Consider the following 16,181-nt stretch of genomic DNA (forward strand, 5'->3'; position numbering starts at 1 on the left):
AGACCAGCACTCGTCGTGAAGGTGACCTGGTGGTGTGATGGTGGTGTTCCCATGTAGCCAGAATACGTCTAGGGACGTCGTGTGAGCTGGTTCAAACTCCCCCCAGTAGCCGGATCTAACCAACAAATCCCGCTGGTGTGTCTGGGGGGGTACACGGCACTCCTCTTGGACCGATGAAGATTGGGGGGTTTTCTGAGAGGCTGACGTTTTGAAAGACCTCCAAGTTGAAGGTCGTTGTAAACTATGATTTCTGTCCTCTGTGTTGTATTTGAAGTAAGGAAGCTGATTATTTTCACACATACTACCTGTATATACAGTAAGTAGCAGGTGAAAGTCACTCAAAACGTATGACCACCGTGATACTTGTATTAGTACAGCAGCAATGAAAGGCGGCGCCTGAACGTGTCACGCCACACTCATGCTGCGTTGCGGCTTCTCTGAGACGATACAATAGAGAAAAGGTTCCAAAGAGCCCTCTACAATAGAGAAAGACATTGTGTAGTGCGCGATAAAGGGACTCATAATAGAAGACTCTCAGATCTTATGCTGGTGTCCACTGACAGGTACATCCAGGTTCACCCTAACTAGGTCATTGTTACAGTCAAGGTCCCTGTCTCCTCTCTGGCAGCTCCAGATTTCAGGAACGGGTGTGTCAGATGTTCAAAATCGAAATTTCTTCAGCTCCCAGGTCCGGAAAAAGTGCGTGCCCCTTTTCTGATTTTCAGCCGTGCCCCTAAAATGCTCTGTGCACGTCACTGATTATCTATCATAGTGCATTAACATTGCATATTGTGAACAATTAAAAATATAAGAAACACTTTTCAAAGTTTCATTTTATTCGACAATTGGTCATATGGATTATTCAACATTGCTCATCCAAAATTACACATTTATGAAAAGTTTTTATTGTCACAATAAACAGATGAGTCTTGGTGTTCGTTGCTTTTTTCTTTCTTTCTGAGAGGTGGAAAATTCCAGGTTCAGGACGTAAAAGTCCTGCCATGTTTTAGCTCCAGCAGGACTTGCTTCATACAGCCACGCTGTTGGGGATCCGGTCGGGGCACATGTAGTGGTAGGGAAGCCTCTTTCCCTCATTCCGTGCCTTGATGGTGCTGCTGATCTCCGCCAGCTTCTTCCTGAACATGGCCATGGCGTCCTTCACCGGCCGCTCAATGAAGTGCTCGTCGGGGTACATGCCCAGGTAGAGCTGTAGGTGAGAGCATCGTGATGAGCAGGGTTCTAGACTGATTCACCTCCTGGCCTTGTCCCAGAACTTAGGTTAAACAGAAAAGGAACCACCATGTCGGCCATCCCCCCCAGGTGAAGCAGTTCAGAACTTGGCCTGCGAGCCTCCTCTGACAATAACAGTATGTAGTTTGCAGATGTGGAAAGAACCTTGTCTATCCCCCTTTTACTCTTCTGTGCCTCTATCTCAAAGCGATCTTTATCCTCCTTTGCTGTGATATACAGTTGTTGGCCTCGTCTACAAGTCACAGGAACATTTTAAAATATGGAATTTTCCCAGAAAAGTAAGGCATTTGTCTCTGCTTATATGCAGTTTGGTTAACAATGAAATCACTTTTATTTTGTGCAAAAAATAAAATTACTAATTTATTGTGTTTTTCTACATTATTTACCAAATCGAACTCATCAATTAATTACTTGACTACTTTTAAGGTAAAAATAATGATATACAGTTTTATATACTGTTACCCGAGTCAGGGCACAGGGCTATGAGCTGTCACTAAAAGGAAATGGTCAGGTTGCTTCACCCCTGCGTACCTCGTTCTCCTGGTACTGGCTGAGGGACCAGACGGCCCCCAGGTGCCAACAGGACCGGCCCCGGTCCGGGAGGCTTTCGATGATCAGAGTGATGTCTGCCACGCCCTTCTGCTTGGGGGGCGGTTTACGCATGGTGGAGGGGGCATTAGGGATCCAGGAACACCAGTCGTACTGAAGGGAAGCCGGGAAAATTAGAATGACAGTGTCATGTAGTGAGGAATACTATAATCATAATACATATATATATATGTGGCAAGATTCTTGTCTGTAAATACCTGTCCAAAGTTGACGGCCGCGTGCTGTGCTGAGGCTGTGAAGATGACGACGGTCAGATACAACGTGAGCTCCTCACGTGTTTTCAGCGACTTGGGGAACTCTGGAAACAGACAACGTGAGGTTTCCTCTTAACAAAGAGAGTGCGGTTTTGCAAGGTTTGTGTACGTTTGCTAACGCTTCATAAGAAGAAGGCCCAAGTGCAACTTACCGTCACTTGTCGTGTAATACCCCAGAACTTACGGTTTTACATCCTCATAAGAATCCTAAATGTATATGGGTGAAGTGAAATAAAAACAAATGCTTTTGCCCTTTGTGACAATCATGTTCTACCCACACTCTAGGGATATCGTATGTGCACTGCATGTGAAAGGCTTATACCTGTATTTGTGTCACCACCATGTTTGCTTTTAAACTGTTATTCACTGCTACAAATGAAGACATATCAGAATAACCTAGAACTAACACTAACCCTAACCCTAACCCTTATTATTACATTACTGTATTGTTTGTTTTTCGTCCTCGGATGACAATACAATTAGGGCTTCCAGAAAGGTAAGCTATGCGTTCTGCTCCAGCCTGTCCATCAGTTAGAGTGTTACAGTGCTGGACCAACATGCCTGCCTGCTCAGAGCTAATATTGTTACATAGTTGTGATATAAGTAAATAATGTATACAATTGTATTACTTGACGGTAATTTTCTGAATATCATAGTAATATCCATAATATCCACATTACTACTGATTGTTTTTGTAATATTTCTTGTGCGTAAATATCCTATGAACGCATCAGTAGCCATCCCCTAAATGTCCTCAAATTATCAATATCAATATCTATCAATATCACTCAGCCCTGGTCTTGATCGAATTAAAGATGATGTTTTGTCAGCGTGCATAAGGTACTAGGATTGTCATCTTTCAATTAATCTATGCGATTACTTTATACCATAAAATGATGGTAACATTGGGTAATAAGGTACTAACCTGCATCAGAAAGCAGAAAGCAGAAACCCTAAATCTCAAATATGATTAGTTAGCAGTTAATATAACTTCTATTGTCGTATGTACCAAAGACAAGAATTCACATTCTGTTGAAGAAAATTCCACACAATGCATCATTAACCGGATTATTCGATTAGTTGATCATTCAATTAATTGTTCCATTCATGGTGATGTACACCTACCGCTGTGATCCAGGTCCTGCATCCCGAAGCGGCACACGTCTTTGACAAAGGCCTGGATCTCCTCGTCTCTCTGCACCATCTCATCGCTGGAGTAGTAGATATGCACCACGTCTGAGACAAAACTGCAAGAGGAAGAAACAGAAAGAAATAGGTAAGAAAAATCTGCCATTATCAAACCCCATTGTGCTCGGTTCCGCACACGCCCTGTAAGCAATACAAGTTTTCCTAGCCTTGCCTTTTTTTAAGAAGCATGGAGAAGGCCTTGTGTGGTGAATGGAGCCATGCTCAAATGTCTATTTACAATTCTCTCTCTCTCTCTCTCTCTCTCTCTCTCTCTCTCTCTCTCACTCTCTCTCTCTCATTGATTTAGAAAAGCAATCTATCCTCATATATTCAAAACCCCATGTGAAAGAATCCAACCCAGGTTCATCACATTAAACTACAACATGTGAAGGTGACCTGGCGCCAGACCAAAACTAGTTTTCAAGGAATATCCCTAAATAACGCAGCCCTCTCATCATGACCATTTTTTTTTGTGATATCTTCCCAATAATGATTCAATTAGACTACAATTTGACATATATCTTAATTTCATGATGATGCCGTACCACTAATCATTTCCCAGGCCCACTATTGTTCTATGCACTTGAAGCTGCGTTAAGTGATGTTTCTCGCTAATTCATACCTCTTGGTGGCTTCCCACACTCTAATGCCGTCGTCTCTGAAGAAGTATGTGGGCAGTTCCTCCTTTTTCTCCATGCCGCGGGATTTTATGTAGTCAGGGAAGCACAGAGACCTGTAGGTGAGCGTCTTCATGGCCTTCTGGAGCAGCTGGACGTGTCCGCCGCCGCCTGTGCCATTGGCCTGGGGTGAAGAGTGATCACATCCCGGAGTTTGTTAAGACTTCACTGTGCGACATCAAGGTTATCAGAAGTGACAATAATATTGTTTTGCCACCATGTTGTGGTGTTTTGATTGTATTTGTGTTCAAACTCACCTTGTCAAAGATCCCACACTCGCATATGAGCTGTTCTCTTGCTTTGGTGTTGATAGCAATGGTGTAGCGAATGTGTGGTATAAGTAGCTGGGGAAAGGCACATTAATATATAAGCGATTGTGTCACTCACTCGAAATACAAGACCACACAGGATCTGATGTTAAAGGGTTAGGATTAGGCTGATGCTGACAATTTAGGGGTTAACCCTCACCCTAACACACAGAAGCAAAATTTAACCAAACAACTCCCCCCCTGCTTAGTTGGGGGGCACGCTGTGACAAGAGTGACAAGGGTTCGGTTAACCCCTAGCCCAACCCCAGACCTAACCCTTGCCCTAGCCCTGACCTTAACCCTAGCCCTGAGCTTAACCCTAGCCCTGAGCTTAACCCTAGCCCTGAGCTTAACCCTAGCCCTAGCCCAAGGTAATCAATGTTATCAATTGGGAATGTTGAATTAGGCCCACAAAACCTTCAGAAGACTCAATAGTGAGTTTCAATTTTACCAGAACCACCCCTGTCCATTCTCACTGAATCAATCAATCAATCAATCAATCAATCAATCAGCCAATCAAGCTCAAAGGATATGAGTCTCACCTTATAGACAGGGTGAATTGCAGGAAGCTGCCTGTACATGGCGATGCCGAACACCTCTGAGACCAGATGGGTCCGGAGCAGATGGGTGATGGTCTGGTGGATGTGGAAATCAGAGGAGCGCACCCAGATCTTGGCTATGAGCCAGTCATACTGACCATCGCTGGGCAGGAAAATCGGATTTTCCTCACCCGGGGTCTGACCCAGCTATGGAAAATAAAGAAATGAAAAAGAAAAAAAAACTTGAAGGGAGGATAAAATGCTGGAAAAAGGAGATAATGATGGGTGTCGAAATTTCAAATTCCCAAGGGGGTTTTCAGCAATAATGATGAGAAATTTGTGTGCGTGACGTATTCACTGTGCCTGTATGGCCAGAGGCAGAATCTTGTTCTGTGCCGTCTTGTAGAGGAGACACATGGGAGCCGCAAGATACTGAAGGGTGCAGGGGTCTGTGCAGTTAGCGTTGACGTCTTCCAGGATCTCATAGTCTGCTAGGTAGATATTCCCTGCCTAGAAGGAAGATATTTGCCTTGACATACCAACCTGTACATGTGTGTGCACGTCTTTTTTGTCGAGGGAGGCAAAATCTTTCCCTTGCCTAAAGGCATCCTGGCAATGTGACTGAAAACACATGTTCAAAATCCCGAGGATGGAAACGCAAGAAGCTAGGGACACACAGTGCAGGTTGAGGAGGAAGTTAAAATGGAGGGATGGCCGTTTGTACCTCTATTTCCTGCTCCAGGGTCAGATCTCTCTCCAGGCAGATGGAAACCATCTCGTGAGTGACAGGGAACTTGTCTGGAAGTTTGGTACATTTCTGGATCACCACTGGGTTGCAACCGTTCAGGAACTGGTAACCAAACATAAAGTCCTCCTTCCAGTGCTGCATCACGTACTCTGGGGAGTGCAGTACAATATAGTACAGAATAGTGTATAGCACGGAAAGTAATATTGGATTTATGTGTTTGCAAAGAGTAAAGAGACTGACCTGAGATGGTGTTTTTGATTCTCACAAAGATCTTCTCAAAGTCAGCAAAGTCACTCCAAGACGACTGGAACATGTGCATGAACTGGTTCACACACAGGTTCTCTATGCTGGGGAGGGATGCTCTCCATTAGCACCTTCACCAAAGCCACCATTACCACCACCTTCACCCTAATCCTCAATACCATCATATCAGCATTACCATCACCCTCAGCTTCACCTAAATAACCACGTCGAGACTTTCCGTTTTGACTCGACACCGAGAAGTTGAAGGTTTTAGAGAAATTCCGAAATTCTTAAAAAAAAAAATCCTATTTTGGTTAATTGGATTAAACTGTGAGAAATTGAAGAACAATTATTATATGAGCAACATCACCTCAAAACACACAAAGTGACTATTATTCCCAGATAAATAAATGCAAAATGACGCACTCCAAAAGTTCTATACAGCTCTTTAGAAATCAGAATATTCACACAATTGAAATATACAATCCTAAATAAACTAGTGTATTTTCCAAAAAATTCAAACACAACAAAATTGATTTAGATTCTAATGTAACAACCAATGAAATTCTAATAGACTCAATGAGAGCTGGTAAAACAGCAGGCCCAGATGACCCAATTGACCCAATAGATAGTCCCAATAGACTTAACGAGACAAATTAAAATAAAATGTTTAAGATAAACCTCTGGAGATGTTTATAGAGTCCTGCAACAATGGGTTGCTTCTGCCATCATTAAGAAATGCACTTGTTACTTTATTACCGAAACCAGGTAAATCAAGACAACGTCAGTCATATCAGATTTCAGATGTAAAGATTCTCTGCGAATGACTTGCACAAAGATTAGATCATGTTCTGCCAACCAATAACAGTCAAGATCAAAATGGGTTCATTAAAGCTTGACAAGGATTCAAAAATGTCTGAAGAGTGCTTAACATACTGTATGAAAAGAGTTGCTAAAAATACCGGCCTGTTGTCATTAGACCCTTTTGCTGTTTCTTATGGGTGAGGGGGTCATCGTTGAGCATGCTGGATTCTTCACAAAATTCTCTCAACCTCCCCAGTTTCTCATGGGCCACTGAGCTACTCTGAGCGTTGCAGACGACACAGAACATCTTTCAGGCAAACCGCAATGCTTTTTTTTTCTTCCGTGTACCAAGTAAGCAATTGCTAAAGGAATATGTCATGAAGCTATACTTTATGAACATCTTTGCGGTCTTACCGTCTCCCCCACTGTGTACAACTGTGATTCACTGAAATCACCTGCAGCCTGAGGTTGCCACACAACTTTTACACACAGCTTTTGCTGCGGCATGTAAATATGTAAGTCGTGTGGATGGGATGGCCTGGTCACTTGGTTCTAGTCTTACACTCATTGACTCAGCAGCTGTGGGCCATTTCCTTCTCGGTGTTGATATGGATACTTACGCCTTACTGTAGTTCAGAACAAAGTCCACTCCTTTCTCGCTGTCAAACTGGATGTCCCGTGGCAGCTCATTGTGTCTGTTGGCGTCAATGCTCATGGGAATGCCCGGCTGCCACTCCTTCCACCTACATACAGAACAGAAAAGCACCTAGAATTACAAATCTGTTCACACCGCAGAAATCCAATAATGTATTACACTTTTGGAACGTGTGAGGAACACATGAAACAATGTGATTTAACTTGTTTGAATGTGGAGTGAAGTGAACCACATCTTGCCTGTATGTTTTACGTCTGTATTCCAGCTCTTTTTTTCGGTGCTGCTTGGCTATTCGGTTTTTTTCATCCTGTGGCAAACGTGCTGCAATAGACGCGGATGTTAGATGAACTGGACAATAGACGGGAACATAGTGGATAAAAAGACGGGAGGCAAACAGACGTGGAGGCAAGGGGACAGTGTCCAGCTGGGGAGTGGTCTTCACCTCGTCCATCGCGGAGCTCCACCTCATTGTCGCCCACCAGCCAGCGGAAGCAGGGGAACTCCACGTAGTCTCCTCCGGGCGTCTTGACGGTGACGTACCTGCAGTACCAATCGTCCTGCACCCAGTACTTATTTTTCTCAATCTTCACCAAAACAAGGTCACCCAGGTCCACACTGACATTCACCTCGTACGAATCCACCTGCAGGAAATCCACTGACCCGTTAATGCATGTACATTAACTTTTATTTCATATTCAGTTTTACTCTCAACAGGGAGGTTCCCCTATTAAAGAATGGTATGTTGCGATATTAAAGTAGACAAAATCGAATATCACAATATTTTTGATGAATACCTGAATATGGATAATTTGACGATATTTGTGTGGATGTCATTGGTGCTTCCATTATTTACACAGAAGAAAACATTAGTAATGTGGATATAATGACCACTTATTAGAACAGCTACAACAGTCTATGAAGTTCAGTAAATATGCATCACTTTACTGTAATGCAGCTTTAAAGACAACATTTAACTCTATCATGATATTAGAATAATCAAAATCCCAGATGTTATCTGGTCTCATATCACAATATCAATATTATATTGATACATCACCCAGCCATATATAACAGTATTACAACTAGCTTCTTGTGATCCAAGAAATTTCTATGCCTCATATTACTACGAAAAACAAATAATAATAATGTCAATTCTGCACTTTAATAGCATTGATCTCAAAGCTGAAATGATAAAGGTCCAGAAAGTCGACTTTGAACTTCAGGTATTATACATTAATTTTACACTCGTACTCTGGTATATGATGCAAATACAAATTCCTGGCACATGTTCAGTGGATCTCATTTTAATATCCTGTAGAGGAAATTTAAATGTTTAAAATAGATGTGCTGTTCTATATGAAAGTGAGGACTGCAGAATTAACAAAGAATCCTCTTCATGGGAACTTCCCTGCTTACTATAAATCGGGTTCCCGACTTTTGACCAAACTTTCACTTCTTTTAGGAAAGGAATGCCTCAAATCGGACTTGAAAGTACAAAGTAACAGGCCCTGGGCGACAAACATAAACAGGAAAGAAGATTAAAATCAATACACATTGATGCCTCCAATAAAAAGAGTTTATTGGGACACAAAAGCAAGGTTTCGACAGCCAAACTGGTTTAGCTGACATCCTTTGGTACATCACCAACCCAGATAAGGACGTTTTTGATTGTTCTTTATGTCCCAATGTTAGAAAGTGATCTTCTTCCCTAAAATCTGAATTGGAACATTGCTAACTAACTAACTTACTAAGCAACATTGCAACTGCTAACTAATCCAGGAAAATAAATCTTAGGAATTTGTCTATCGTAGGTTAGAAGGAATTACAGGTCATAAGAAATCTAATTTGAGACCTCCACAATGTGCCAAAACTTTAATCCAAAAAGCCTATGTTGCTCTTTTTCAGCCACGCACACACACACACATGCACGCACGCACGCACGCACGCACACACACACACACACACACACACACACACACACACAGTAAACATGAATATTAGAATAACAGCATATCATGATCTAGGAAAAAGCTAAAAAACAGATATACATAAGATCCAGAGATCCAGACCTCCTCCTTCCCGTCACTGCACTTACCGCCCCCCTCTCAAAGTCGTTGTACAGGGCTTTGTCCAGCAACGTTCGTTCACTGCATTCTTCACTGCCCACCAGAGTTATATAGATATAGTCATCCGTTCCTGCAAACCACTGGCTTCCAGTGGCCACGGTCACTATGTACGAAGGCATGAGTGTGGACGTCCCAGACAGATGCCAATCTGTTACCCAAGCAGCTTCACTTTGGGACCCCCTGCAACACTGCACCTGGGACCAAACAAGAAACAGGAACCAGAAAGACTTGTTCACTTCTCAGTTTCCCTTTCTCATATGGATAAGAAAAAGAAAAAAAAAACAACACACTTTGGCTTTTCATTGGTAACTCTTCTTCTTTCAGGATGCACACCAACCTCCTTCACACTTTCGTAATCCCGCCTCTCTTCTTTCCTAATAGCCTGTGGTGCGCCGCAGAGTAAACAAGGTGTTGGCAAGCAGAGCAGGGCGGAGCATGGGACTGATGTTTCACTGTCATACGGTGAAGTCTGAGGAGAGGAACAGGAGATGACCTGACCTCTACATTTAAAGCAAGATTATGTATTATTATTATTTTTTTTTACTTTTTTTTTTTTGTTACAATTTCTGAATTATTAAAACAGGTAAAAGAAAGGAAAAGAAGTCTGGACACCCTGAAATTGAGTGCTATGTAACTCCTTTGGAAACTTTAACAGCCCGCAAACGCTTCCTGTAGCAGCTCAGAGTCGATTTGATTCTTTCTTTGGGGATTTTCTTCTCATTGTTTGGAAATATTCTTTGTAATTTTAGAGATCTGGCCTCAGATTTTCATTAACATTCAATGCCGTCTGGGGACTGTAATGGACGCTCCAAAAACGTCCCCCAACTGTCTCAACTCCAATGTCAATGGCTCTTGAACATTGTCCTCCAGAATCTCTTGATATTTGACCGAATCTGTTCTGCCTTGGGGTCCACCTTGGACAAGTGATACCCCCTTAGCCCCCCTGCTTTGGGTCACAGGCCGGGCAAGAGGACTGGTGACCCTATCCTGTACCTAGCCCCGAATGGACACTTGTCCGGAGTTGGTGTCTGCTTAATCCCGCACCCTCGCATCGCATTACGCATCGCATTGTTCTTCCTTCCACCCGTGCAATGTTTCCTGTGTGAACCGTCTTGATTCTGACAGCAACCCATGGTTGTTGAGTCCAGACAGAACAGCCACTGCAGCCTGACAGTTTGGAAAGCATGGAGTGACCTCAGAATAAAAAATAAAACCCTGGAGTTCCCCATTGTGTGGATCATTAAAATCATCAGTAAATCATTAAATGTCCGCCTGGCTTCATTTCACTGAGATATTCATTAGAAATTGCGTTTTAACTCGGGGTGCCCAAACCCTCGCCTTTCACCAAATTTTCTTTGTTCGACGCCAGGGGTCTCCAAGCCTGAGTCACATTCAGGTCACTGAATAACTGAAATACTTAAGTTTCTTTGATAAAATAGAAACTATAACAGTAGTAGTAGAATTCCTTGTTCCAGAAACATAATAAAAAATTCTCCATCTTGCATTTAGTCCACCTAGTTCTAGTCAATGATGTATTATCCTTGGAAACATAACAAGTAATAGGTTATACCAACGATATTACTCTACAGTACAATGCAGTGTGTGTGGGTTGATAAGGGTGATGTGGAAGTAAAATTGAACGTGATTCTTTGGAAAAACATATGTTGACATCTCATTTGTCAGTCAAATCAAGAGGCAAATATTGCGTAGTCTGGTTTCCGCAAAATAAATGCAAATGCAATGTAGAGGGGCAACAATGGTATGTTACGTGTTTGGGTGGGTTGGTCACATGAAAGTTTGAGTTCAGTATAAGAATGACCTGTTGGGACTAGAATGTTTAAACAATTAGTGGATGGAGTTTTATATTGGTTAACTTTGTTGATAAAATGTCACTTGTCTGGAGAATCCATTATGAAGTATTGAATAAAAAAAAACCTGGTCAGGGTGTAAGTTGTTCTCAACCTCAACTCCATCGAAACCTAGACATGTAGAAATGTTTGTGCTTATAGATGTGGGATCACAAACGAACAAAATGATCTTATCTCACCACACAGCCCGACTGGAAGGAGGAGGAAATCCTGTTTACTTTGCGATGCTGCACTATCTAAACCCAAAAGCAGTAACACACGTTGCAGTTTCAAGTGGAATTCCGGGACTTCTGGTAACAGACAATCTTATGGGTTTCCGTTTTAACCATATTTTTGCTTTTTCTGAGAGGATGGTCCTATCTTTTATTGGGGTTATTATAGAAAATTGCTATTTATGGGAGAAATAGTTGTTGAGTTCAGGATCAATTCCAGTGTGTGTTCCAGTAAGCAAGAAATCATGAGATATGAGACCTGGTATTGAATCAGACAGGAATGTCACATTTAATGTTGTTCATCTTCATACATCAACTACAAGCATGGCAGGTAAAAAGAAAACTTTGTGTAGAAATAAAAACCGATGACACACAAAAAAAGGCATTTCTCATTGTTCAGTACTCTAATAATCTCACTCTATTACTCACTATAAATTACCATTACGTACAGCAACATTATCACAATGACGAAAATAAAAAGAATAAGTTATGCAGAAATATCAGTCTCTGGTTTAGACAAGAAAATAGTCCCATGTTACGGAGATTCAAAATGAAACCGCACCACAAGAAGGAAATGTCAGTAAACATTAAATGAATGTTAATGGACTGACAGAGATCCATTTATTTCAGTAAGACACACGGTGTATACATACTGCATCTTACCGTATACCATCACCCGCTGCAGCGCTGCCTTTGATATTGTTGATCATAACCTACTGCAACATCGTCTTGACACGTGCATTGGCATTGGAGGTTTGGCACTTTCCTGGTTTAGATCTTATCTTTCAGAGAGAACACACTCTGTAACTCATGACAATGTGAGTACTGTATCTGTATAATCCGAGGAACTGTAATGTCACTTGTGGGGTCCCGCAGGGATTGGTACTTGGTCCTTTGTTGTTTAGTATCTATATATTGCCACTTGGAGATAGCATATGCAAATATGACAGTAGCTTTCATTGTTATGCTGAGGACACCCAAACATACATGACGTTAGAACTAACTAATCACTAACTATACCACTCTGATCATTAATAACTGTATTATTACGCAAAGTAACTCAGTTTTTAATTTAGGAGTTATATTTGACCCCACTCTCTCTTTTTTTAACTGTATATTAAGATCATTACCAGAACTGTATTCTTTCGTCTTCGCAATATTGCTAAGATACGGCCCATTCTATCCATGAATGACGCAGAGACCATAGTCCATGCATTTGTAATATCCTGCTTATATTATTGTAATGTGTTGCTTTCTGGCCTTCCCATGTCTAGTATTAAAAACCTCCAGTTAAGACAAAATGCTGCAGCTAGAATCTTGACTAGGACTAGAAAGTTCGACCATATTACCCCTATAGTTGCACTGGCTCCCAGTTTACCTCAGATGTGACTTGCTGAACCCGGGGGCAGTCTGCTGTGAGCGTAAGGAGGCTGTTGCTGTGGTCATGCAGCCAGGGGGAGACCAGCCATCACCCTTTCCAGATGGGGAGGATACTGCTCGACCAACCCTTGATCGGGCCTGATGAGGACCACTTCTCTGAGGTGTCTATCTGTGGCGCTCTGCACCAGCGAATAGACTCTCATACTGTCTAGCTTTAACATTGCATAGTATAGAAATACAATAACATATAATTTCTCATATACTATTACTAATGTCGCCCACTTGGCATCCACTGCAGCCTGGTCATCCTGGAAGAGGATCCCTCTTCTGTGATCCCTTCAAGGTTTCTTCCTTTTTGTTTTCCCCTCTCAAAGGGTTTTCTGAGAGTTTATCCTTGCCTGGATGCTGTTGATTTCTATATGAAATGGCGGGTTTTATATGTAGTTCCAATTATAACATTTGTCACAATTATCATTACAACGGTTGAAGATGTAAAGTAATCATCTGAGAGCAAGAAATAATGAGTTTGTGATCGCTTAAAATATTTTATTGATTCTCTTCTACACAGTACAGCTTTCAGTAAGTCTATTTTAATTAACTGGTTTAAAGTAGATATTCACCGATTCTTTTTCGTGAGCACCACCACAAGCACTGAAGTGTTCTGATACAGCAATAAGTGAGAGCACTGATTTCTAACACTGTGTGCATTTATTAGTTTCAGTAAATGATTTATTGATTGTTCTGAAATTCATATGAAACGATCACTGAATTACAAAAAGAAAAATCAGACACACTTTGTTGGTACCTCTGGTTTCCAGAGGAAAGCACTGGATCAAATTCAACACCAGCATACGTATTTCTGCATCTCTGTGGGGTGTGGCGGTGGTGTGGTTTAAGCAGCAACACCTGTCTTGGGTCGAGGTAATTGGGCCAGGATAAGGATGGTTGTACGCCTGTTGCTCGTTAGAGTAAAAAACGAGCAACAGGTAAAACCCCCATCCCCACACACACACACACGGGAAGAGCCCTTGTCATGACATGTTTTACATCTGCTCTGGGCTTGTTCCACCTTGCCCATTCTCTAGAATATAACTTCTACTTTTCAACCCCATCACCTGTGCCTCTGTGTCGGAGGGCCCTGAAAGCGCCACTCGGGTGGCGTGTGGCAGGCGGAACTGCCACAATGGCGCCTGAACAGGGACTCTCCGGCACAAAGAAGGGACACAGAAGGGCCTCCGAAGACCCACTGGAGCCACCAGCATGTCAGCGGGCGGCCACAGCACCAGCCCTCTCCCAACTGGCAGCAGCTGCACCCAGGATGTCCGGCGGAGGAGCAGGGGAAAAGCAGCCGCAGCAACCACCATGGGTAACCGCTTGCAGCTAGCTGCTCTGTCCAACAGTCACCACCGGGACCATCCAGCATCCCAGCAGCCAGGCCACCTTCCAAGCAGACCACGCAACAGCCAAGCCTGGCTACACCAGCGAGCACAGAAGTTCGAGGCCCCATGCTCCGGAAGGGAGGAGGGGGTAGTCTGCTTCGTCACCCTAGAGGAGGGTTGCCTATGGACCATGCTGTTCCAGGGAACCACTTCTGTTTTGTTGGACATTTGTTTGTTTAAAGGTATGGAAACCCTGTTTCAGAGTCCATGTTCTATTACTTTACCGTATCGGAACCCTGTGTCAGAGTCTATAGTTTTAGGCTCTACAATAAGACTGGTACTCTTCAACCCCATCACCTTTGTCTTTGTGTCAGAGGGCCCCAAAAACACCAATTATATGGCGTGTGGCAGGCAAAACTGCTGCAGTATGCAAATTGGCTATGCTGGGGAGTTTTTGTTGCACAGAGGTACATTACGGCCTTTCCAAATGAACATATTTTTTTCTGGATTCTTTGGTTTCTATTTTTCTGTTTATTTGCAAGGTTCAGAGAAATACATTTTACTGTAAGACCATAACAAATGGACAAATAAACTTGAGAATAGGAATTAGCGATACCACCTTTTCGCTGAAAATACCGATGTGCATACTAAAACTTTAAGTATAATCAGTATAAAGTACCAATTTAATCCATTGTTTTCACTGAAATGTGGGCATGTAATTCAGGTTTGATGGGAGATAATGAATCATATAGACACTAAAGTTGCTTTTCCCTCATATCTGATATGTTTGATTGCATTCTCTTATAGACACCCCATCATCCTAGAAGATGGAACTTAACAAAACAACTAACTAAACCATCACAACATGTCCACTCTCTTTGGTTAATCCAAAGATACCAAGCTGTTGAGTTTTCTTCTAAGACATGTGAAACATTTTCTAATGGCTCATTTCTGATAGTAAACAATACAACCTCTACCTGATGTTGCCACCCAGTGGCTTTATGTAGCAATGAAAATAAATAAAAGGGGAAAACGGAAAAAGCAGGTAGATCTACTTGGAAGTACAGGATTATTCCCTTGAATCCATTTTCCCCACAAATGTGTCTCTCTTTTCTAGAGATGTTAAACTCAACAAAACCAAATTAACAAAAACAAAATCACAAAAAACCTCCCTGATCACTGCAGAGCATACAAATACACAAATAAACAAAGCCATCAACTAAAATAACATACACAGCATGTAATGCATATCAGCAGCCTAAGTAGTGCCTTCATAGTGAACTCTTTAGTCAAACAACGTAATTCATTATTTTCATGATAGAATTCCTTCCAGTCAAAAACCTGCATCTATCGACATACAGCAGCACAAACTGCAATTGCTCTCTCAAATGTTTGGCGATAACATGACAGGTTGGATTAAGCAGAGACCAAGGGCTACCTCGGTCACTTTACAAGACCTGTAGAATCGTGTTGTGTAATGTATACTGGCAGAAGATTGGCATGGATGACGAAGGCAAATCACACAATCAATAAGCTGTCTAAAAGCCATTGGACCCTAAACCTGCTCAGAGGAAATCAAACGCACAGAACCCAAAAAAGACAAAGAATTAAGCAAACAAGAATAAAACAGCTGCTAATCACCTCAAATTCTTAAGTTCCAGTGATACCAGTGGCAGTGACGCTATCTTCCAAACTGCTCATGTTGGTGACAAAATACACCTATGAAACATGAAGAAAATAAAACTAAAACAAACAAGAAGCAGTTAAGCTTTCACCTTCAAACACGACTTCCCTTCTTTCTAAAATAACATTTGTTTAAATGAGACGCTAAACAACAGCAGATAGCGGCAAAAGCGCTTCACTCGCTCTATGGCACTGTGCTCCGTGTGACAGAGGGAGCAGAGCAAATGGGTGACTTTGGTGCCGCCAGATACCTCACT

At 42.1% G+C, this 16,181-nt stretch overlaps 2 protein-coding genes across 4 annotated transcripts in view; both read right to left on the reverse strand.

Annotated features, from left to right (window-relative positions):
- Positions 1 to 1,027: 1,027 nt before the first annotated feature.
- On the reverse strand, positions 1,028 to 9,521 carry alox5a (arachidonate 5-lipoxygenase a; the record flags this gene model as incomplete). The annotated part of the gene is made up of 14 exons (XM_080017229.1): positions 1,028 to 1,207; positions 1,783 to 1,953; positions 2,058 to 2,158; positions 3,240 to 3,361; positions 3,925 to 4,103; positions 4,237 to 4,323; positions 4,830 to 5,033; positions 5,190 to 5,336; positions 5,551 to 5,723; positions 5,815 to 5,921; positions 7,242 to 7,364; positions 7,516 to 7,597; positions 7,719 to 7,917; positions 9,372 to 9,521. The coding sequence occupies 14 exons, from the start codon at positions 9,519 to 9,521 to the stop codon at positions 1,028 to 1,030; spliced, it is 2,025 nt and encodes a 674-aa protein (XP_079873355.1).
- Positions 9,522 to 12,907: 3,386 nt separating this feature from the next.
- The window catches only part of slc25a16 (solute carrier family 25 member 16), a 13,770-nt gene continuing 10,496 nt past the window's right edge, over positions 12,908 to 16,181 (reverse strand). For all 3 annotated transcript variants that reach the window (XM_080016839.1, XM_080016841.1, XM_080016840.1), the window contains one exon: positions 12,908 to 16,181. This exon is cut by the window's right edge and continues 530 nt beyond it. The gene's annotated coding sequence lies outside the window, so the exon portion shown is untranslated.

Source organism: Zeus faber (genome assembly GCF_960531495.2).
Source record: "Zeus faber genome assembly, chromosome: 16".
In the NCBI taxonomy this organism is placed as follows: Eukaryota; Metazoa; Chordata; class Actinopteri; order Zeiformes; family Zeidae; genus Zeus; species Zeus faber.